General features: G+C 40.3%; 1 protein-coding gene across 1 annotated transcript in view; it reads right to left on the bottom strand.

Moving 5' to 3' along the window:
- The window catches only part of TBCK (TBC1 domain containing kinase), an 82,396-nt gene extending 63,723 nt beyond the window's left edge, over positions 1 to 18,673 (bottom strand). The window contains exons 1-2 of the mRNA XM_010222597.2: positions 18,450 to 18,673; positions 16,368 to 16,440 (exon numbers count right to left, since the gene is read on the bottom strand). Coding sequence (XP_010220899.2) covers positions 16,368 to 16,440; positions 18,450 to 18,642 — 266 coding nt within the window. The 5' untranslated portion in view covers positions 18,643 to 18,673. The remainder of the gene's footprint in view (positions 1 to 16,367; positions 16,441 to 18,449) is intronic.
- Positions 18,674 to 23,059: the final 4,386 nt, after the last annotated feature.

The raw sequence follows: 23,059 nt of genomic DNA, 5'->3' as shown, positions 1-23,059 counted from the left end.
AACACACATGCTGTTGGCACCTCCATAAGCATCTGAGTTGCAAAACAATCTCCCCCTTTGCTGATTTTGACCCAGGCAGCTATGGCTATTACAGCATCTACCCATAACATGCAGATGTATCCAGACAGCAATGTAGAAGCAAAGATAATGGGAGAGAAAAGGAGAGCAGGGCTGGAGGTGAAGTGCAGATAACAGCAGACTCTTGGGGACAGAAGAAATACTTCTGGTTGTCCCAAATGCATCTAAGCTATTTTTAACTAGTGATGGAAATTTACAGATAGCTGCAAATTCCACTTGCTTTTATGCTATTGTGACAGTTAACCCAGAGGATCTAGTCCATTTCATAGAATTAGGAAGCAAGGTACACCCAGAAAGCACTAACAGCAGAGTCAGCACTGAATGCATTATTTTGAAGGTTCCACCCAGTCAAATGCCCAGGTCCCACTACAATTCAGAGACAACACAAGACTGGCACCAGAAAGCCTCATGACCTACTTCAGAATTTTGTAGCGTTTGCACCTATTGGAGATGAATGTAGATTATTATTAAAAGTCACTCTTCAACCCAATCACAACCCAAGACAAAAGGAAATTCTAAAAAAGTGAAAGCTAGAACTCTTGACTCCACTCAAGCAGGTACAAGTCCGAACACAACATAGTTTTGTAGATAAGTTTTGGCTTAACAGCTTATGTGTACTTGCACAGAACTGAACACAAAGGAAGTCCTCTATGCAACCTGTGTGTCTTGTTCTAACATTGTGTTGTGGCTGTAAACAAATAAGCTCTAGAGGAAGCACACCTCACCAAAAATAATTTGAGGCTCACAGCACCATTTTCACAGTACAAGGCATGAAAGCATGGGTTCCATTCCAAAAAGCGATGTCAGACAGGGTCTGCCCCAAAGAAATGCACCAGAATGACACAAACCAGCAAAGCAATCAATCATTATCTCAAAACTTGTTAGAACTAGGCAGCATTAAGAGGTCCAGCACAACAAACTGTTCTTCAAAGTGGAATGGAAGCAGGTTGTAAACAGATGTAATTTTTCTGAACTCATAAATGTGACAAGATTTCACCACAAGCAAAACTAAACCATTTCCAGTTAGTTCCATTACAGCCGACAACACAGATGGACCATTTATTCAGAAGTGGCCAAGCAGTTAACAGCAAAGGATGGAGCTTGGTATAATCCCTGCTGAGACTGAATCACCACACTGACCTCAAGGAAAGCCACCTGACCTCCTTATGCCTCAATTAACCAGCTGGAAAAAGGGATCAAAAACAGGACTGGGTTGAAAACCAGACATGAAGTTGAATTGGGTCTTCCTGAGTAAATAAATTAAAAAATACTCCATATAAAACAAAGATTTTGATGCAGGTGGGAATGGTTTATTTACCACTTTATTATGTGTTTGATTAAAAAAAACGCACTAGGGACTGTGACTGTAAACATCGCCAGTTTGCTTGGAAATGCATTCGCATGATCAGAATGAAATGAACTGTAAAGGAATGCAACAAGCAGAGAATATAAGACAAAAAAGAGACTTTTATAGGCAAAGTCCTCAGGAAGTCTCCAACTCAAGCAAAAAGGTATTTCACATAGGATATCTACAACAAGTTCATAATGCTCATCTGACAGAATTCAGTAAGCCCTTTCATTCTGCTTTTAAACTGTGAACATAACTTTGAAAGCAGTTCAGTTGAGTATACTTTTTAGTAACACAAGAAATCCCACATTTAAGAATTGTTCTTAGCAGAAGAAAAGGAATACAATACAACCCTTCTTTATAATCTATATTATTGTTTGCATTATTCACTCAACATCGCTGCTTTTCAAATATTCCCCCACAGGAACCCTGCTGCAGAGTTTCATCATTGCTTTCCTCCCTACTCCAATAGAGGAAGGAACTAAAACTGTACACTAGTGCAACTAGTATGGTCTGTGGTAATAAAAAAAGGCAGCAGCGTGGACTCAAGAAAAATCACCACGTGGCTCAGTGTCACAGAGAATTTGGCTTCCTTCTTTATACCAAGGAAGAAAACATTTACAGTGGCACAGCCATGAGTATAGAAAAGTTCAGTATCAGTAGGCCAACTTAGACTGTGCATTTGAAACCCTTAAGTGATACAAATGTTAAATTGCTTAAGGTATCTTATTCTCACGTTACAGTCATTTCCTTCCACATCTAATTCTCAACCACTATGCAACTCAGGCTTAGAGCAAAAGGAAGGCAGAAACATTTTCTAAGGATTCTCTGCTACAAAGATCAGTGTCAAAGTAAGACTCTTTGAGAAACCAAGACAACAAAATTTTGAAGTTTTCTTTCAAATTCGGGGAATAGGCCATAATCTCTATTTATTCTTAGGAAAAACTATGAAACCATGTCATTTGAAAACAATAGGTTTTGTCATATTTTCAAGTAGGAGGAAGGAAATTATCCTCAGAGTTCACTACTAAGAGGCAGCTTTCCAAGAAGCTCTTGCTTACAGTGTAAGTAGCATATTCTTCGCAAAGATAAAAAGTTAAAATATTTTACTTGGAATCAGTTGACTAATTCCTACACTACATTAGTTTTTGGTTTTAGCAGATCTATGTACTGGAAGAAGTCAATTGGGGAATATACTCAGAATTCCAAGTCTATTTTTAAACATGCTAGCATTATATCGGTTTAAGTATTAAAAAACATCTAAAAAATTAATTGTTTTTCTTTAAGCTAACTTCTTTGCTTTCCCTCCTTGTAAAGACATGCATATCCATACACATAAACACACCTGAAGTTAAAATAATACATTTAAGCAAACTTTTTAGATGCTTCTAAAAATATGCTGTATTTTTTTCTTGTTCACAAAAAAGAAAAAAGTACCACTAAAAGGCTAGCGATAGCCTAAATATAGAAAAGAAAGATATATCCCACACTTAGCTTGTTTTTAACTGCCATCATATTAAATCTGCAAGTCTTTGTATATTCCAAGTATATGAAAAGTTAAAAACAAAGAAATAACAATAACAACAAAAAAACGCACGTCACATTTTCATCACAAACCTTAATGAACTTGAGTTGTGTCTGGAAGATAAACATAAACTGATTATACAGCAAGCAGGTACTACCCTTGCCCAGTCTTTGAAGCTCTCTCAGCCTAGACAGATGTGCTTCTACCCTTCTGTAGAGACTCTAAAGGAAGGGACCACTTTTTCACAAAAGAACCCAGCTTTAACATCCAGCCATCCAGAGCAAGGAGCTCTCAATCACTAAAATATTGCATGAATTCAGAGATCATATATATGCATTAAAGTGTCTTTGATCACACATGTTACATAGTAAGGAGAAGAGAAAACCTCACTGAGTAAGCCATGTGATTTCTCAATACCATGTTTTCTGATCCTGGAGGAATCAAAGACTTTTTTCTTTGTTTACAGATTAAGAAAACAACAACAACAACAAAGAATCCACATGAAAACACTTTCCAATGAAAGACAAAGAATGGTCCCAAAATAATCAGCTCATGAAAAAACAAAATAAATTTTATTCCTCAAAGACCTAAGAGTTCAAGAACTCAGGTCCATTAATGTATTTGGCTTCTCTAAGCAGAACGGTCTTCCTGCACACATAATCTATCGTTCCATAAAGCTAGGGGATAACCTTCTTCAGAGATGAAAAAACACCAGTATCTAGCAAGAATCCTCAGGCGGGGAGAAGAAAGCTGTCACTAGTAGTAGAAAAGAGCTTTCCTATGGCAGCCAATATCAAGAATAAGAACACAAGCAAAGAAAGGCTGCCCAGAATTTAAGAACTTGTATGTAATAGTAAAGTCTTACTTTACTATTAGCGTGACAACTTGTAGGAGAAAGGGAGACTGCGACACCATATGGTCATCGACAAGACTCGTTTATTGAACATTCAGTGTGCACTCTTATACACAACTTAATTAGGTTCATGCATATTGCAAGGCTTGAGCTCAGGATAGGTTAGCTCTTATTTGCGTCAACTCTTTGCCTCCTTATCTGACTCTCCGCAAGATCTCCTTATCTCTTAGTCAGCAGTCCTTCCACCCTTTCAACTAGGCCTGGTGCCCTTCTGCCCTTTCATCTAGGTCTGGCGCCCTTCTGCCCTTATCTGGCTTGCTCACAGCATGACCACTGGCCTTCAGGAATCCCACAATTCCCCCTTCTTGTTTTTGAGCAAGCCAGGATTCTTGATGGTTCATCCAAAATATGTCTTTGATCGCCTTGTCTACCGTCTGTCTCAGACACTTAATCAGGCAGGGAACGACCACCAAAATGCACAAGATTAGTGGAATCATCAAACCCGTTTTGCTCAGTGATTGTAGCCAGCCAAACCTTCTTTACAGCATTCTCAATCATATTTGATACACATTTCAATAAGCAAGGCACAACTAGTAGAATGCAACATAGGATCAACAACACCATCCCAACACTTAATACCTAACACCGGTGCATCGAGTTGATCTGCTGTTCCACAAAGCCAACAACTCTTGATTTGGTTATAATTAACAATCTGCCTAAAAAGCATAACATATCCATTAGTGCTAAAAGCAGCATTAACCCCTATAATAGCGTTAAAAGCAATACTACCTCCTAAAAGCTACAACATACAGCTAATAACAACAGTAACACTTCTTCCTCCCATGTTTTCCTTCTGCAGGCTCACACTTTCCACAGCTAGGGTACTGGTTGCTTGCCTGCTACATCTGATCTAGGCGCGTTTGCTTCCAGCCAAGGTCTCACCCATTTCGCTGGCACCCATCTGGTTCCAATATCTATAAATCAAAAAAATTAAAAAATTCCCAATTCTCCCCTTTTTTTTTTTTTTTGTTTTTTTTTTTTTTTTGTTTTGTTTTGTAGCCAGTATTTCAGCTTTTGGTTCTTCATTCTTACTTCCTGTGCAGAAGTATTTCCCTAGTCTCTTTCCAAGGACACAAGTCAGAGTACAGCTCCCATTCCTCCACTGGTGGGGGGGACGCCATAGTCTGAGTTACTCCTGGCTTTCCCGCTTTCAAATTCTGCACTTTCTTGTTGTACTTAGTCAGTCCTCTCTGCTGATACACATTACACAATAAACATCTAAAGACCACACACACAAACAGCACAAACATAGTTTCTATCTAGTGGCACGACCTCACGTAGCTGTGCACTTCACTAGTGAGTTCCACTGTCTCAATTGCCAAAGCCGATCCTTGTCGCCAATTAGGTTGTGAATGGGCCTGGGATTTGGCGATAATCACCCAAAACAATGTGGCTACTGCGAGCCTCTATTCAGGTGAAAGCACCTTTAATAAGCAATGTATGAATAACTACTCTTGAGGTAATACTTGTCGGCAGGATACTGAGACTGAACATCTTCTCGAGTTGGCAGATTAGAGGGTTGCTGACAGGCTCCCAGCTCAGCGGGCGTCCCCGCGGAGACAACGTGGATCTCAGTATTAGGAGTCTCACCCCCCCTCTCTCTGCACTGTCTGTTTAAGCCCGGTGCATCCTGCCACGTAGGGCCAGTACGTGCCAGCAGGCAGACCGGGGGGCGGACAAACTCCGCCTTCAGTCACGTAACCTTCCCTCCTGGGTGCGCAAATGCGCATATCAGAAAGTGGTCCCAGCCGTCAGTCTGAGGGTCCTGCCTTTCTCATCTTCCTCTCGGGTGTTTGACCTTCAAACTAGTTTAGAGGATGTTTGCAGTTCCCGGGCAGGCAAACATCTTCTTTCTCAAGATCCCATTATGACTCTACAGATCATACAAATTTCCTCCTTTCAACCATACCTCGTGTCAGCATCATTATACAAAGGACACAACACATAATAAAGACGAACATAGCAAACAGAAATAATAGCCCTAATAACGGTTTCTGTCCTCACTTAAAGCATTACAATTCTTCAACCCCCACTTTAAAAGACAGGTCAAATTCCCCTGCACCTCCCCCCTGGCTGTTGTCAAGCCATCAGCAACGTAAGTTTCCTTGATCTCATTCGCCTTCTCTTCCCCGGCCCCCTTCTCTAATTTTTCAAGGCGATTCAACAAGTCCTGGACCCAGCCGGGCTGTTCCTCAGGCTCGACAGGGGGTCCGGAAGTGGGGGCGCAGATGGTGCAGGTGCTGCAGGTGCAGGTCGGGGGGTTTTGGCGATGGATCTCCAAACACCAGCCGTTGTCGGTGGCGTGGCGGTCCCGGTCCTGAAGCGCTCGCAAAGGCTGCCGTGACTCCGGCGGCCACTTTGCTTTTTGTTTTCACATCGGATTTGAACACTAGGTGGGGCTCGGCTTTGAACCCATTCTCTCTGCACCAGATCAAAAGCTTGCAGAGGGCCTGTTCATCAGTAGCTTGCTCCAGGGATTGCACGAGCCTATTCACCAAATTTCCGTAGGACTTCCACAATCCCTGCTTCACCATGGTCTTTAAGTCAATTCCCTGTACGTTACATTGTTGTAAGGTACGGGTAAATAATTCATACGCCACTTGCCTATCCATTCCTGACGTCAGCGCGCTGTTGCAGCTCTCCAGGCTCCGGTGGCGCGTATGGCCCGAAACCATCTATATGATCTTCGGGGGTGCCGTCCTTCCAGCGTTTGCTTGGCGGATTTGCACCGTCCTGGCTGCAGAGGACCCAACTCCTACTTTCTCCACCGTGGTGCGTCCTTCTCCCGATTTCTTTTCTGTCCGAGAGAGGATTGCCCTTCGTTGCATCACGTCGGGGTCACCATTTGTAGGAGAAAGGGAGACTGCGACACCATATGGTCATCGACAAGACTCGTTTATTGAACATTCAGTGTGCACTCTTATACACAACTTAATTAGGTTCATGCATATTGCAAGGCTTGAGCTCAGGATAGGTTAGCTCTTATTTGCGTCAACTCTTTGCCTCCTTATCTGACTCTCCGCAAGATCTCCTTATCTCTTAGTCAGCAGTCCTTCCACCCTTTCAACTAGGCCTGGTGCCCTTCTGCCCTTTCATCTAGGTCTGGCGCCCTTCTGCCCTTATCTGGCTTGCTCACAGCATGACCACTGGCCTTCAGGAATCCCACAACAACTGCTACATTAAAGGTCAAGTATTTGTAGAGATTATTCAGGATTGTCATGAGGGAAAAATAAATATTCCTTCAGAGGATGTACACACCAATCACACAAACTCCTGAGGGACAAGTTATTCTCATTAAATTTTAACATTAACAATAATTCTATGAATATTCAGTAAAACCAGAACTACATTCCACAACTTCTGGTTTTCCTTATTTCACTGCCACTGCAAATAATGCATCTTTGAAAATTAACTGCATCTGTCAGGAATTTGATCACCCATGAGAAAAATGGGACAGACTCAAATCTTAAGAAATTACTTTGACAGTCAGCAAAGGGGACACATAAGCTCACTGTTAAGAAATGTTTCCTTAAGGTCCTGTGGAACTTTCGATGCTTCAGTTTACAGCCATTTCCTCTAGTTCTGTCTGTGGCCACCACTGAAAAGAGGCCAGCACCAGCCTCCTCACTCCCTCCCTTGAGGTACTTATAGTCACTGATCAGGTCCCCTCTCAGCCTCTTCTTCTCCAGGCTCAACAGGCCCAGCTCCCTCAGCCTCTCCTCATAGGGCAGATGTTCCAGGCCCCTGATCATCCTTGTAGCCCTGTGCTGGACTCTCTCCAGCAGCTCCACATCCCTCTTGTACTGTGGAGCCCAGAACTGGACACAATACTCCAGATGTGGCCTCACCAGGGCTGAGTAGAGGGGCAGGATCACCTCCCTCGACCTGCTGGAGACGCTCTTCTTAATGCACCCCAGGGTCCCATTGGCCTTCCTGGCCACGAGGGCACACTGCTGCCTCATGGTCAACTTGTCGTCCACCATGACACCCAGGTCTTTCTCTGCAGAGCTGCTCTCCAGAAGGTCAGTCCCCAGCCTGTACTGGTGTCTGGGGTTATTCCTCCCCAGGTGCAGAACCTTGCACTTGGCCTTGTTGAATTGCATGAGGTTTCTCACTGCCCACTTGTCCAGTCTGTCCAGGTCCCTCTGGATGGCAGCGCAGCCCTCTGGGGTATCAGCTACTCCTCCCAGTTTGGTATCATCAGCAAACTTGCTGAGGGAGCACTCTGTGCCTTCATCCAGGTCATTGATGAATAAATTGAAGAGGATTGGACCAAGGACTGACCCCTGGGGGACCCCGCTAGCTACAGGCCTCCAACTAGACTCTGCACCACTGATCACCACCCTCTGAGCTCTGCCATCCAGCCAATTCCTAATCCACCTCATTGTGCACTCATCTATCCCACACTTTCAGAGCTTGCCCAGAAGGATGCTGTGAGGGACGGTGTCAAAAGCCCTGGTGAAGTAGAGATATATGACACCCACTGCTCTCCCCTCATCTACCCAGCCAGTCATTCCATCATAGAAGGTTATCAGGTTAGTCAAGCAAGATAGCCAGCATGGATTCACCAAGGGGAAACTCTTGAGCACCTTCTTGTCCTCCACATGCCTGGAGACAACGGCCAGTATGAGCCGTTCCATCACTTTTCCAGGGACAGAGGTGAGGCTGACTGGCCTGTAGTTGCCTGGGTCCTCCTTCTTGCCTTTTTTGAAAACTGGCGTGACATTGGCTTTCTGCCAGTCCCCTGGTACCTCCCCCTTTTTCCAGGATATTTCAAAGATGGAGAATAGCTTAGCAATAACATCTACCAGCTCTCACAGAACTCTGGGGTACATCCCATCAGGGCCCATGGATTTGGGGGTATCAAGTTTCCTTAGGTGCTCTCTGACCCAATCTTCCTCTACCTAGGACAAGTCTTCCACTCTCCAGGCTTCTTCTCTTGTCACTAGGGCCTGGGACTCTAAAGGGCTGCCCTTGGTAAACACAGAAGCAAAGAAGGCATTCAGCAACTCTGCTTTTTCTGTGTTATTCATAACCAGGGTCCCCATCCCATTCAGCAGTGGACGCATGTTTTCCCTGATCTTCCTTTGCGTGTTAATATATTTGAAGAATTTTTTCTTGTTATTTTTAACATCCCTTGCCAGATTCCATTCCAAACGGGCCTTAGCTTTCCTTGTCGCATCTCTGCATTCCCTGACCACATTCCTGTATTTCTCCCAGGGGGCCTGTCCTTTCTTCCACATTCAGTATACCACTTTCTTCTGCTTGAGCATTGCCACAAACTCGTTGCTCATCCACACAGGCCTCCTGCCCCCTCTGCCCTACTTCTTCACACTGGGATGCAGTGTTGCTGGGCGTGGAGGAAGTGCCCCTTGAAAACTAACCAGCTCTCTTGGGCCCCCATTCCTTCTAGAGCTCTAGCCCATGGGATTCTTCCGAAGAGGTCTCTGAAGAGGCTAAAGTTGGTCCTCCTGAAGTCTATTGTTGCAAGGCTACTTACAGCCCTGCCTCCTCCTCGTTGGATCCTGAACTCATGGTCACTGCAGCCAAGGCTATCCCTCACCTTCACATCTCCTACAAGTCCCTCTGTTTGCTAGCATGAGGTCAAATAGCCCTCCTTGTTAGCTCCTCCACAACCTGCATCAAAAAGTTTTCATCAATGCACTGCAGGAACCTCTAGGACTGGTTATGCCTGGCTGTGTTGTCCTTCCTGTTGATGTCAGGGTAATTGAAGTCCCCCATGAGAACCAGGGCCTGTGACTGTGAGGCAACATTAGCTTTTCTACTTATGCAAAACCATTTTATTCAATGCAAACAAATGAAAGCAATACCATTCAATTTTGTGTTTGCAACAGGAGCAAAATAACGAGTTTCACATTAACACTTGGAGCTTGGATCAGAAGGAGGCTTTCAAAGCAAACCTTCTGATCATCCCCTCCTACTGTGCTTGATTCACTTCACCAAGTGGTTTAGAGCACACACACACTGCATTTAGTGTTAGATGCAACTGAAACAGAAGACAGGATCCAGAAGCCTGACAACAGTCCTACAGCTGTTAGCGGGCCAATCCCAACTAGCTCGAGCTACACTGAAGCAGCAATCCTAAAAGGTGTATAGCGCACTTTGCTTTACACATCTGCTCCTACTGGATCACATTACTTGCAAATAAAGAGACTGCCTGAGAAAGCTCCTTTTTTTAGTTCAATCTTTTACACCTCATCTTGTCCTGCAGTAGCCTCTGCTCCTGGTTTCCATAGAGGCCATCTGGGCAAGCTGCCAATCTCAGCCAGTGTTTCCTGCATGTATGCCTACACACAGCACCCAGAGGGGACATGCAGAGATAAGGTCACAGCTGCCTGCAGACCCGCTTCAGCTTCTCTGAGCAGATGACGCTCACACTACCGCAGCAGAGCACGAGGTAAAGAGCATACATTTTAAGATCATAGGTGTGATCTCTGCCATTGAAGGTTATGAGTGACAACTTCATAAGTGACTGCTATGTATTTTACATTATTTCTAAGGAAGGCCTATATCTATGGCACAAGAATGGAGTTTTGCTTACTGTTAGCCATGCTTACTTTTTACTTCTCACTTCAGAAGAGGTGGTAAGTTCCTAACTTCAACATCCCAAGTTATTTCTTATTCTTTCTGTGGTGTCCCAGGTGGGTTAGTAAAATCTCATTAGCCTGATCAATCTAAGAGAAAGAAAAGCTAAGTGTAGTAATTTTAATGCAGTTAACATTATTGTAGTTGTATGGCAGTATGGACTGAACTGACAGCTCTAGAAATCATGACTAGAAAACAATCAATAACATACTGTAGAAGATAATGAACTTGTCAAATGACTTCTGTTGCTAAAAAAAAAATCAAAAAGATTAAAAATACAAGCACTAACACAGATAAGTACAGATAGGAGTAGGAATGATTACTGACCATGCTTTAATTTTATGGGATAGCTACTTCTACAAATTTCTCAGCCTCTGATATGAAGTTCAATATCTCTGGGATATTAGTCTTTGCCAAATGAGAGAATTAATCATTAGCAACAGGGTAAATTCCTACTTTTCTATTTTATGTTTTTATATACATATATATGTATGTATTTGAATTCTTACCAACAGTTCACCAATGGTAAAGATGCCACTCACCTAAATAAATCATCCAAACCCTAGAGACAAACGCTCCTCCCAAAATATTGCTCAGTATTTCCAAGTGCATAAATTGGCACTTTCAAAATGCAGTCTCCTTTCAAAAGTATGCACTATATTGCAAGTTTAATGACTTTTTCCCTCTCTTTTTTCTTCCCATTCAACAACCAGGATGAAGTGCCAAACACAATATTACACTAAAATAACCATATACCAACCAGAACTTGTTCTCACAAACCTGCAATGTTTATTCTAACTATCATAAATCAATATAAAGATTAACAATGTGGGTCAAATTAATCTTGTAAGATTTGCGCAATGCAAACTTGGTATTTGTTTGCTCAGTCATTAGCTTGTTCGTGGTAATTTACTTGGTTATGCAGAATGTACTTCTAACACACATCCATACAGCATCTTGAAGTAATAAGTCTACTGGATGAAAGTACTTACTTCCTGAGACAGGTACTTGATCTTTAGGAAAGTAACTCACAGTACTACGGACTCAAAACTCTCCACTTGTTTTGCTTTAACTTCTAACTAATTTCAGTTCAATATTTTTAATACCACTTTTAGCACTAAAATCCATAGAACGTGTTTACAAGCAATGTAGTAGGACATAAAAGACTGAAATTTATTTATACACTTTTATCTAGTGACTTTTTATTTTTGTTAACCACCATACCTACTTATTATTAACAGAAAATAAAAACAAAATGGTAGACTGACATAATTTCATAAAAAGCAGGATGATTCTTAGTTTTCTTTTTATGAGAAAAATAATCACACACATGCTGCTATGTTTCATATGCAAAAAAAGAGGGGACATATATCCTCTTGGATATCTTTGCAGTAAGTATTGCAGTCACCTATACAAACACAGAATTTGGTTTCCACGTAAAAAGTTTACTAAAATTAAGAGTAGGACTGTTCATCTTGACTACATCACGAAAGCTGTTTTCCTTTTACATTCCAAATTACCTTTCTTCCATGTGAAGGGACTATTATATGAGATACCTTGTGCTAGAGAAACGCTACAAGAAGACTTTGCAGTCAGACTAGACATTATTTACAGAATACACTTATATTAAGAAAAGCAATTTTGGATAATTTATAAGCAAGTCATGACTAATGCCTGTTCTTTCATCATAGCTTTGGAAATAAACCATTGGCAAGAAATAAAAGAATTCCCTGAAGCCACTGAATGCCCTGAAATATAGACTCTCACACATGCCTAGGAAAAAACTAATTTTTAGAAGTTTGTTTATTAACGCTACTTTATTTTACTAGTTCATCATTTATCCTTGTTAAATGCAACCTCATTGTGACATATGGATTTCTCATGTGGAATTCCAACACAAACTTGATTTAAAGCAGAGTACATCTATCCCTTGAAGTTTTACTCATATGCAGCTCTTCAAATCATCATGTAAAGCCTTCAGCATTTTGATGACTTGCACCTGCCTTGCAACACTTTTGAAAAAAACCTGAATACTCAAAAATTGCCTTTTTCTCCCTAATATCATACTCTATAATGTAATTTCACTTGAAGTTTACCAAAAGCATATTAATACCTAGGATGGCATAAGAAAATCTAATCCAATCAGTAATCAAACAGCTTAATAAAAACAAATAAAATGTACTCATCCGAATCAATCAGATCCCGTTTTCTCCAAACCAGTAAACAGCTGCAGGCACAGTCTGCTTCCCATCAAATGTTCCATGTATAACAAACCATACCTTGTATCTCTGATGGTTCACTAGTAATTTTTCAAAACCGTAACTTTCAAAACATATGACAACTATATTTTATTGAGGAAGGGAATAGGCTAATATTGCCCAAGCCACAAATTGAAGACCAATCCAGAAACTGCACTGTAGGTGCCAAAAGTCTGCTAAATGTCAGTATTTGCTGGCACTTTTATTATTATAACACAAGTGCAGACCAGTTTTTTCAAAGGAACACATTCCAAAAATGGCTGGAAACGTACACAAAACCAATTGTGGCAACACAGGAGCAAAGAAAAGAGCACCTTTAACACTGTGTAGAAAAGGTATCCCAAAGGAACAGTTCTAAATGTGCTTATTAGATGGAGAATCTTAAAAATAAATTCTTACATTGGGTCTGTAGTATCAACAATGCTAAAGTAAATAGCAAATTTTCAAGTCTACTAAAATTTTAACTGTCACAACTGTCACAATGAAAATTATCCTTGATGAGACTGCTGAAGCATGGAACTTCTACCTTCCACATTTTTTATGCTATCTTTGAATATAGTCACATACACACACACAAAAATAAATCCTTGCTGGACAAGACAACACAAGGAGAGCTAGCTAGACTTCAAGGAGTATTTTCAAATCTCTCAGCAACATTAAGCTATTATGAACTTAGATCAGGTAGTATTTATTGTGCTTGTGTACATAAGTCCAGTCCTTTGAAAACTGAAATGACTTCTGAATATACTTAAAAGCTTTTTTTGCACTCTCAGATTTTTTGACTTTTATAAATGAGTTTTCCTATAAATATCTAAATGCACATTATATAAATTCACATACATATAAACATATATGCACAGAGTAAGACTATATACTGGAAGTCAGTATATACTGGCAGCTTCTCGCACTTCACTGGGACAGAGCATTGGGTATATGGCTAGAGCTCTAATTTCCAGTCATCTAGGCTGATGATCCTTTAGAACCGGAAATGCTTGTCAGACTCAAGCTCATTATACCTAGAACTCAAATGCATTATCTTTTCTAACATAATTCAGATATAAAGAAATACATAGTACACTTAATGCATTACTTCGGAAATTAATTGCAAATAACTACCCAACAGCTGTATGGCCTGTTTTGCAATACACATGGAAAGACGGACAGGCCATAATGTTATGTCTTGAATTTCAGTGCTAATATAACAGAAGATTTCCTGCTGATTTCACATCCGCTTGTGATACAGGTGCAAAAGACAGTTCCTGGCAAATACAGGGAGAATTAATCTAGAAACCAGAAGAGCTTCTCACATTCCATACACAGTTTATAAATTAATTGCAATAGCATACATATCAACCCCAGATGTGTAACCAGCTTTGCTATCACCAAATAACACAATCAGAATATACGGAAAAAGTCAAATACTTCCTTCCAGTGGTAATTGATATAGACAGATTACATGGCAGATAACTTGGAACTGGTCCATCCAAGTTATTTCTGGATATTTAAGAGTCTCACGAAAGAAACAAAATCATCTGTTAAGGAAAATGTGTCTTGCAGGAAACTTGAAGTGAACATAACTTATCTTTTAACTACTATTGTAAAAGCTGTAATTTACAATACATGAATCACTAATGTCCCTCAAAACTAAGAATATAGAGGCTACATTTTAGCTCTGTTTCAGGCGTTATAAACTTACTGGAAAAATCCAGTTAGAACATTAAAAAGTAGAATAAGTTACTCAAATGAAATTTTCTCTCTCAATTCAAGAGGAAAAAATTTTTCCTCAAGAACAAACATCAATTCCATACATCTTTAGCCCTTGGTTAGGAAGGTAATTCTAAGGCTACAGGATCAAATAGCAATATAAATTGTCAGAAAACCTAAATTGCTATATGAAGCAATTCAAGGCAAATTAAAACAGCTACCTGCATACTTTTTCAAAAACAGCCAAGAGAATAGACAGCCTGGCCTCCTTCTCATCCAACACCACGATACACATGCTCAAAAAGCAGTGTGAGTTGAAAGAGAAAAAATGAGCTTCTGATGCTTTAACTATTTCTGGAACCTTGCACAATAAAAACCTGATGCAAAAATGCGTGAAAGTCCGTAACATATATCACACACAATCTTCAGATACCTCTTTAGCTTAAGAGAAAATGGAAGCCATATTTGCCTAACATTCCTCAAGACATACTGTACTGCTGCAACACTGGCAATCACAAGAAGAGATTTCATACTGATCAACATTGTGTCTCCAATACAAGCTATATTACACAAAAAGCTGACAGAGAAACAAGGCATTTCACATTGTCAATGCCAGACAAGATTATTAGCATCCTATTTAGGGGTTGCAAGACTCAAACGCCTTACCAAGACAGTATTACTCCATTCATACAAACCTAATTTGGAATTAACCATATGAAGTTTATCAGGACAATTCAAAACAGCTCACCTCAGATACCTCGACTGTGTTTTTGTTTATTACTTCCAGTGGTTCTTTGTTACTTTAATTATCTCAAAGATTTTTACAGAAGTATTACTAAAATGACAGCAAAGACTAACAAGGAACCTAAGCAACTGCAACTTTTAAATGTAATTGCCTTCATACGCAGTCCCTTTGACATTTCATCACCATCTTGGAAGACCCAGAAATTGACAATCATTTTGCTGCCTCTTCTCTACACTTACATTAATATCAAAAGAGTATGAAATTTACTGCTTGCTGTAAACTTCCCAGTAACTAAGTGAAAAGCCTGTGGATTTCTCTAAACATGTTTTATGTTTAGACATTTTTGTGTTCTGGAAATAACAAGGTATATCCATCTATAAGGACTTGCTATCCCAGATGGAGATAATTTTCTTTTCTTTCACTCTTCATATTTTTTATGCTATAAATTCTTCAGTCTAAAGGATAAACACCCCCTTGCTCTAAAAGTAATAGGACAATACATGCTTTTCATTTAAAATGACAGCTAAGACCTTTAGCAACAATTCTGATTTTTTTTTTTTAAGTATAACTTTATTTTTAAAGCTACAGGTCAACTAATCTGCACATTCTACTATGAAGCCTAATATCCTCTTGGATTAGTTTTGATCAAAGCCTTGACAAAGTGACAAGTTTGACCCAAATTCAAAGGATTTATTAGCATACTGGCATAGGTACCTGACATGTTGTCTGCATCCCAGTTAATAAGCTAATACCTTTCTGTATATGAAAACACACATTAGAAAATATGTTTCTAGTGTAAAAATTTCACTATCTGCTAGACACATAATCTTCAAAATAATTTTTATAAAGTTTTTGATTCTGTCATAATTTTAACTTCATTCTTAAACAGCAAGCTCAAATCACTTTTACAAAAAAAAACCCCAGAATTTTATGACCTGCAAAGTACTTGAGCTGTAGGTTTCCTCAACTAATCTAATTTTCTTAATTGTACAGAAATAAATATTCTGATAAACAATGATAATGCGGTTGAATCTGAATATGATAATGTTTGATAAACATTTTAGTTAAAATTTAGTATTAACACACTAAAATTTATATGAACCATTAAAAGTAGTTACAAAAGATCCCTATCTTTGGCACAGACATTTGATATTTTGGTGAGTGAATCTGAGTTTAGCTTGGCACTTTACCTGACTGGCTTGCCTTCTCGTAGCAAATCTTCTAGACTTTTTTCACAGTGTTCAGCAGCCACAACCAGCCTCTCTGAAAAAAATATACATGCACACACACACCAGAATTAGAAATCAGGTGACACACATTACAACCTTCTAATGCTATTTGGCAGATGGTATTTTATCATACATTGTATAGAAGATGACCAATAATTATGGGTTCATCATCATTTTTCTCATATTTGAGATAGGGCAGATTGAGTAAAGCAGATCTTTTTGCTGTTTCTTTAGGAAAAAAAATGCCACCACCACGTCCAGTCTCTTCTAGTAAGTTTTGAACTTCTCAGCCCATGTCAGCCAGATTTAAGACTAGGGATTTAAAAGATGATAGGCAGACTTGTAGAAATTTGTAGCTGAGTTGATAAGAGAGACCAGTAACAACAGCTTTGAGACAAAGGATTCAGACTAAGTTGAACCTGATTTATCAACTAGCACATTGCTATCTCTAGTACGACCTATTTATCAAATAGTTACAGGATTTGGGGGAATCCCACATATTCCAGATATTGATTGGCTGGCTCTGAATACAGAGGAAAAAAGGATTGGTGCACTGTGTATGGGAATTGTAAGGAGTAGAGAGAGCCCAGAGGAGTTTAAGATAATTCCTAAAGAAGCTGAGCTTTATTACTTCTGCAGCACATAGAGCAGTCGGTGGGAAGTGTCCAGATACAAAACCAAATTATATTAAACAATACTATTTCAACCAGAAATATCATTTTATAAGGAAATTGTTACAGAAGCCTAAAGACACACTCATTTTTAAATTCTAAGATGAATGCACTCCCTATCCATCTCAAATTTTGTTTTACTAGACTGTCTTCTTTTTGAAAGTGATGAGCTACTATTCTGAGCACTATGAAAAAAGCATTCTCATGACTTCACAGTTAGAGGCTTTAATCACTATCCTGAGATATCCCTATATCACTATAATTATCACAAAATGTTTTTCCTTCATCTTTATATACACTTGAGAACCTGTATCACCTTGACTGTCGAAATGGCCAACTTTTCCCATTTAACCATATCTCTGTTTCACAGAGTACTATGTTAGCAAGTGTTTTTTAATCTCTCAGCTCTAAAAGTGCTGTAAGAAAAGCCAGTTTCCCTTTCAAAACGTAACTGCAAACAAAAAATGAAAGATACCTTCTAGATCTGTCAGCTGCAGAATGCAAGTTTACAAGCATGAGAGTAAACAAACACACACACATAAACTGTTCCCTCTGTGCCCTTAACAGTTTGGAGTAGGGTTGCCCACTACATCATTTTCTTAAAAACAAAACAGAACTAAACTAAAAAATGCCACAACAATCCTATCATTTTGAATTTTGAAACAGAGAATGTTGCTGGATTTACGGGTAAAGATAATAGCCACTTGTCACAGGTGTTGCAAATATTTTGTGGGAGCTGAACACTCCATTCCTGCTTACTTTGCAATAGTTAGATCATTGTGGCGGAAAGACAACTGAAGCCTTATTTGAGCTAACAAATAAGTATTTAAAAATATTTTAAAACTCCATACCCTAATGAAGTAATTGTTGACAAGAGAGAGGTTGAACAGCAAAAGATTGATAAAAGAAAAAGCAAAACTTGGAGCCAAGTTTTGATACCATTATGGCAACAAGAACACCTGCAAACAAGTACAAGAGACTTAACCATTACATGAAATGGTTCATAAGACAAAAATAAGGTGCAGTAATGCAGCATCACAGATGCATCTAATTCAATGTTCTATACATGGATACGATGGAGCATTTTAGTATCGGAATTTTGCAGTGAGGAAGGAAAATAAGCAGGAACATCTCCAGCTTCCATTAGTTAGTATAATGTAAAAAAAAAAGAGGATAAATTCAACTAACTTCTGTCTCTATTGCATACAGAAGAAACAAAAGCATCAACACTGCTAGTGACAGTTCAGGCATGCAGTCATTTTGATAGTGAAAGACAACTACCATCTTAAACTGGTCCAATAATCTGCTCAGCTGTCTTCAAATGTATTTTAACATAAACATGACCCTAACCAAACATAAAACAGACACTCACCATGTTTTCCTCTGGCAATGTCAACATACTGGCATAGCCTTGGATGGGTGATTGTTTTAAGGATTTGAAATCTCCCCAAAATTTTGATGGAGTTAGGTGTCAGAGGAAGGCCGTTACTTCCACAAACATCATGTGGCAGAGCTGAGGCAAAGAAGGTGGAGGCACCCATCTCTGTGTCTTTTAAAGGAAACATCTTTTTTTATACCATCTGAAGCCCTTCCAGACAACTTCTGTTCCTTAAAAAGGGAATAGAGAATAAAACCTTACACACAAAAGATATGGATTTTTATGACTTGGCTTTTAGGGTGTGACTACATACAGCAATTAAATATGTTTCTCAGTAAACAGGGAAAGAAATATTTCCAAAATGAGCACAATAATACAGTGCTGCTGCTTCACAAATATATTTAAATATAAAAATATAGCAATATTTATAAATATAGAGATAAGACCCAATTAGACAAGACTTTGCATCTGAATACTATAGCATTCCCAATATTGAAAAACTTGGGAAGCAACATTCTCCTTACTACCTCTATTTCTTCTTCTACCCATAGAATAAGCTGCTTACTCACATACAGACTCAGGAAAATAACAACAGATTAAGCAAGTGATCTACATCAAACATGTCTGTTAGTTTTCAGTTCAGTTCCAGAGGTACTTAGTTTCATGACTGTCTTTATTTCCAGTCAGAATGACTTCTCTACCCTGAACCATGCATTTCAATTTACAGTGAGCTAAAAATTTTCCTAGTGTTAAAAGAAAGGAATTTTTAAACTAAATTATTTCAATTTAGTTATTTTTCCAGTACTTACTGCCATTTCTAAATTCAAACAGAACGTTATATTTATTTTTACATCTCACCTAAAAGAAGACTATAAGTATTAGACAAAAAGTTGTTTTGCAAACAAAAATTTGTTGGCAAACAAAAACTGTAATATGCGTTTAAAAAAAAATACAGGAGGCTGAGCGGTGGGGAGATAACCCTAGGCCCAGCCGCGCAGCCCAAAGGCCCGAGTGGGGGAGCCGCTCGCACCCCACCCAACACACCCCCATCTGTGCGCACGCGCCGCCACGACCGTTATTAACGGTCGCCGCGCCCCGCCCTGCCCTGCCCCGCCCACTCCGCCCGTGCACAAGGTGCGCGCGCGCCGATGGGACTGCTAATAACAGTCACCCTTGCACATGAGGAGGTGCGAGAGGCGTAGGAAGCTCTCTCTAGGCGGCTATCGCTGCGCGGTGGGGGCGCGCGGGGTGCGGGCAGCTCCCGGCTCTGCTCCCGGTCCCGGCGGTGCCTCGGCAGGTGCTGCCGCCACCACGACGTCCCGCTCCACACGCCGCCCTCTCGCGGCTCGTCGTGACGTCATTCCTGCCGCCGGCTTCCAGAAGGACCCCGGGGCAAAGATGTCTAGCAAGCTGCCTGCGCTCCCTTTCCTTTCTGTCTCCCTATAGTGCTTAAAAACAATAAGTTCTTTTTTTTTTTTTTTTTTTTTTTTTTTTTTTTTCCCCATAGGTGGCTCCCTGGCTACAGGGACTCAGAGAGCTACCTCGTAAGTGCTACTGTGTGAGAAACAACGCCTTCGCTGGGAAAAGGGGTGATGAGGCTCTGGCGGGTCTTCCCGCTAAAAGCTTGGCGCCCGAGCGGGCAGCCCCGCGCGAGGCGGGGAGGAGGGTCCTTCCTGACAGGGCGGCGGTTGTGGCTCCCGCCGGTTCATGTGAGCGGGGGCGACGGGACGGGCCTGGGGCTGGGCCCGGGGCTGAGCCCGAGCGGCCCCCGGCGCGGGGGGAGGCGCTGCCCCCTCCGCGTCCTTGTAGCGGGGCCGCGAGCGCGGCGCGGGCCGGGCCGGCTGCGGGGGAAGCGGGGGCTCCAACATGGCGGCGCGGAGCTCGAGGAGGTGGCTCCTGAGCTCCGCGCTCTTTTAAATTAACAGTGGGTAAATCGCCCTTGTCCGCCGAAAAAGGCTGTAATTGCTGCCTTTTGGCACGCGGCGTGGCCTTGCGTTCTTCAGGTTTGCCCACAAATTTCAGTGAGAGAAAAGAGTGAATGAATGTATGTCTTTGCAGTTTTTTTGGCAGAGATATTTGTGCAAGTGTAACTTAGAGTTCACGCTTCTGGGTATGGATGCAGGGATTGTATAAGAAAGATGAGCTGGTTTACTCCTTTATTAATTACATAATCTGTGGCTTATGATGATCTTAAACAGCAGTTTATCTTAGGAATCATAAGCAACTGTTGTACTGAAATGCTACTTCTCATGAGCTTATCAGTAAATGTCTTCATGCTCAGCATAGCAGCTCAGAGAATGAAGCAAGCGCTACTGCAAAGCAAGTATTGAGTTGTTCTCCCCTTTCAGAGTCTTTCTCCTTCTTCAATGTGAATTGTTATTTTTTTTTTTTTAGTCCTAAAGTGAAAGATTAAGAGTAGGTTTATTCTTAACAAACACTTATGATTGATGATACTTGAGTAAAACTAGCAGTAACTCTAAGCAGTAGTTGTCTAATATATCCTCCTGGTTTTGTATGCTTGTCCTGGCGGTGCCTAATTACAATGCAGGGGACACATCAGGGCTTCAGAGAAACCCAGTAACCTCTGTATAAATCTTATTCTACACTGCTACCTGGATGGTTCCTGTTATCATTGCGTAGAAGCATTTCATTTGTTAGATTTTCTGCAGTGCCTGCAACTTGTTGGGAGGGGACTGGAGGAGGGAGAAATCTATCTTTACTTTTTCTTTCAATGGTTATCTTAATTTTAAACAGTAGCAGATGTTGCCCTGATAGTTTTGGGGTCTTCTCAAAAGAACCTGCTGCACAAAGCTTTTTAATTTTCTGTTTTGTCCTTAGGACAAGGTGCTTTCCTTTAAAAGTAATTTCTTTAGTGAAAAAGTGAAAAATGATTCTCTCACTAGGCTTGATGACCACAAACCACTAGTTGATAAAGCTTTCTTTTCCTTTTCCTTGTTTTTTTTTTCTTTCTTCTTTTTTCTTTTTTTCCTTTTTTCCCCCATAGATTAGTTAGATTGTAAATAATTAGTTAAAATTAAATTAGCTTGAGTACTGTAACCCACTTGTTGTATACCAAACTGTAAAGGCTGGTTATATTTTCTTAGCCTTATGAAACATGGCTTAAGGGGCCTAGGCACTGCTTACTTTTCTGACATGGCCCAAAATTGTATGTCAGCTATTCTTAATGGATATTTATTTAAATAGTTTTTAAATTTGCAGCTTGCAGCGATGATGGTCTATAGAGACTATGGTATTTCAGTCTGTATCCTGTATTTTAATTATTCAGTTTGTAGAATTCCTTCCCACAGTAATAAGCTCTTAAGTAATAAGAGTTGAAGATAACCAAAGCTCTTAATTGCTTATTCATCTTCAGCATGTGCCTCTTCACAGCTGAAGTACTATGTGCTCATAGTAGTAAGTCTATTAAAGGAGGACTATTAGAATGTCTTCTCTTGCTCTAGAAGTTGGCAAGAGAATGATGGTGATGCTATAAAGGGTAGCAAGGAACTTGTTTTCCTGCTTTTGCTGTGGACTCTTCTGTCTGCTAGTTAGTTGGTCAGCATTGCAAATTAATTTATAGGCCCATTTCACCAAAGTGAGTGTGAAGTTAATGTGTTGATGTTAATCACAGGGAGTTTATTCATCCTGCCTGTTAGCAAATCTTCGATGTATTATGTTCTCCCAAGTTATCACACTTAAAATATGTAGTAAAATTTATTCTTGTAAAAGTTAAGTAACACAGGGATATGAGAGAGGGGAATGTTACTGTTTTTGTAATGCTCATTTAGCAGAAGGGCAGCAGCAGATCTGAAGTACTTTCTCATCTGTTATACCTGCATAATCATATCTAACAGATGTTTATCTAATCTGTTTTTAAAACTTTCCAGTGATGGATATACCACAACCTCCGCAGGCCATCTGTTAGGTGCTTTATTCTTACTTTAAAATTTTCCAAATGTCTAAATTCCACCTTCCTCATTATTTTTTCCTATCTGACAGTGAGCCTGGTGAATGGCTTAGTCCTAGTCTCCCCCCGGCTCCATAGTCCCCCCTCCCTTGTGTTTGAAGAATATTAGAGTCTCCTGCTGTTTTTTTTTTTTTTTGTAAGTGGAGACTAAACAGCTCTATTTTTTCCATCTTTTTAATCCTTTTTTTTTTTTTTTAAGTGTGTGTGTATATATTTCAAAAGATTTAGAGAAGGAATCTGGGGAAAAAAGCAACCCTGGCAATCAGGGCAGTCATGAATGAATATGCTTAATTGCAATGTGAATATTACTTGGAAAATCTCTTGATCTCTTGAGCCGCTATGGCTAGAAAGCCTTTCCTCATCCTCACTATCCTCACTTGGTGGTGGTGGTGGGTTTTTTTTTTAATTTTTTTTTTATTTTTTCACTGTTCTGCCTCAGTCTTCTCTTTAGAGATCTATTACCAGTTTGAGCATGCTTTTTTGTTTGTTTGTGTGCTGTTTGGAACTGGAGAGGAGAGCCTCCACAGTGGGGAGTAGAGTCCCAGGTGAGAAGTTAACCTACTCTAATGTGTTCATAGTGTGGTATGAACTAATAAACTCATTAGCGTACTCCATCCTTTTGACCCATAAAGGCCTC

This window comes from Tinamus guttatus, unplaced genomic scaffold, assembly GCF_059628265.1.
Source record: "Tinamus guttatus ecotype Peru unplaced genomic scaffold, ASM5962826v1 Tinamus_guttatus_pri_ptg000202l, whole genome shotgun sequence".
In the NCBI taxonomy this organism is placed as follows: Eukaryota; Metazoa; Chordata; class Aves; order Tinamiformes; family Tinamidae; genus Tinamus; species Tinamus guttatus.
This window is presented reverse-complemented; position numbering and strand designations above follow the sequence as displayed.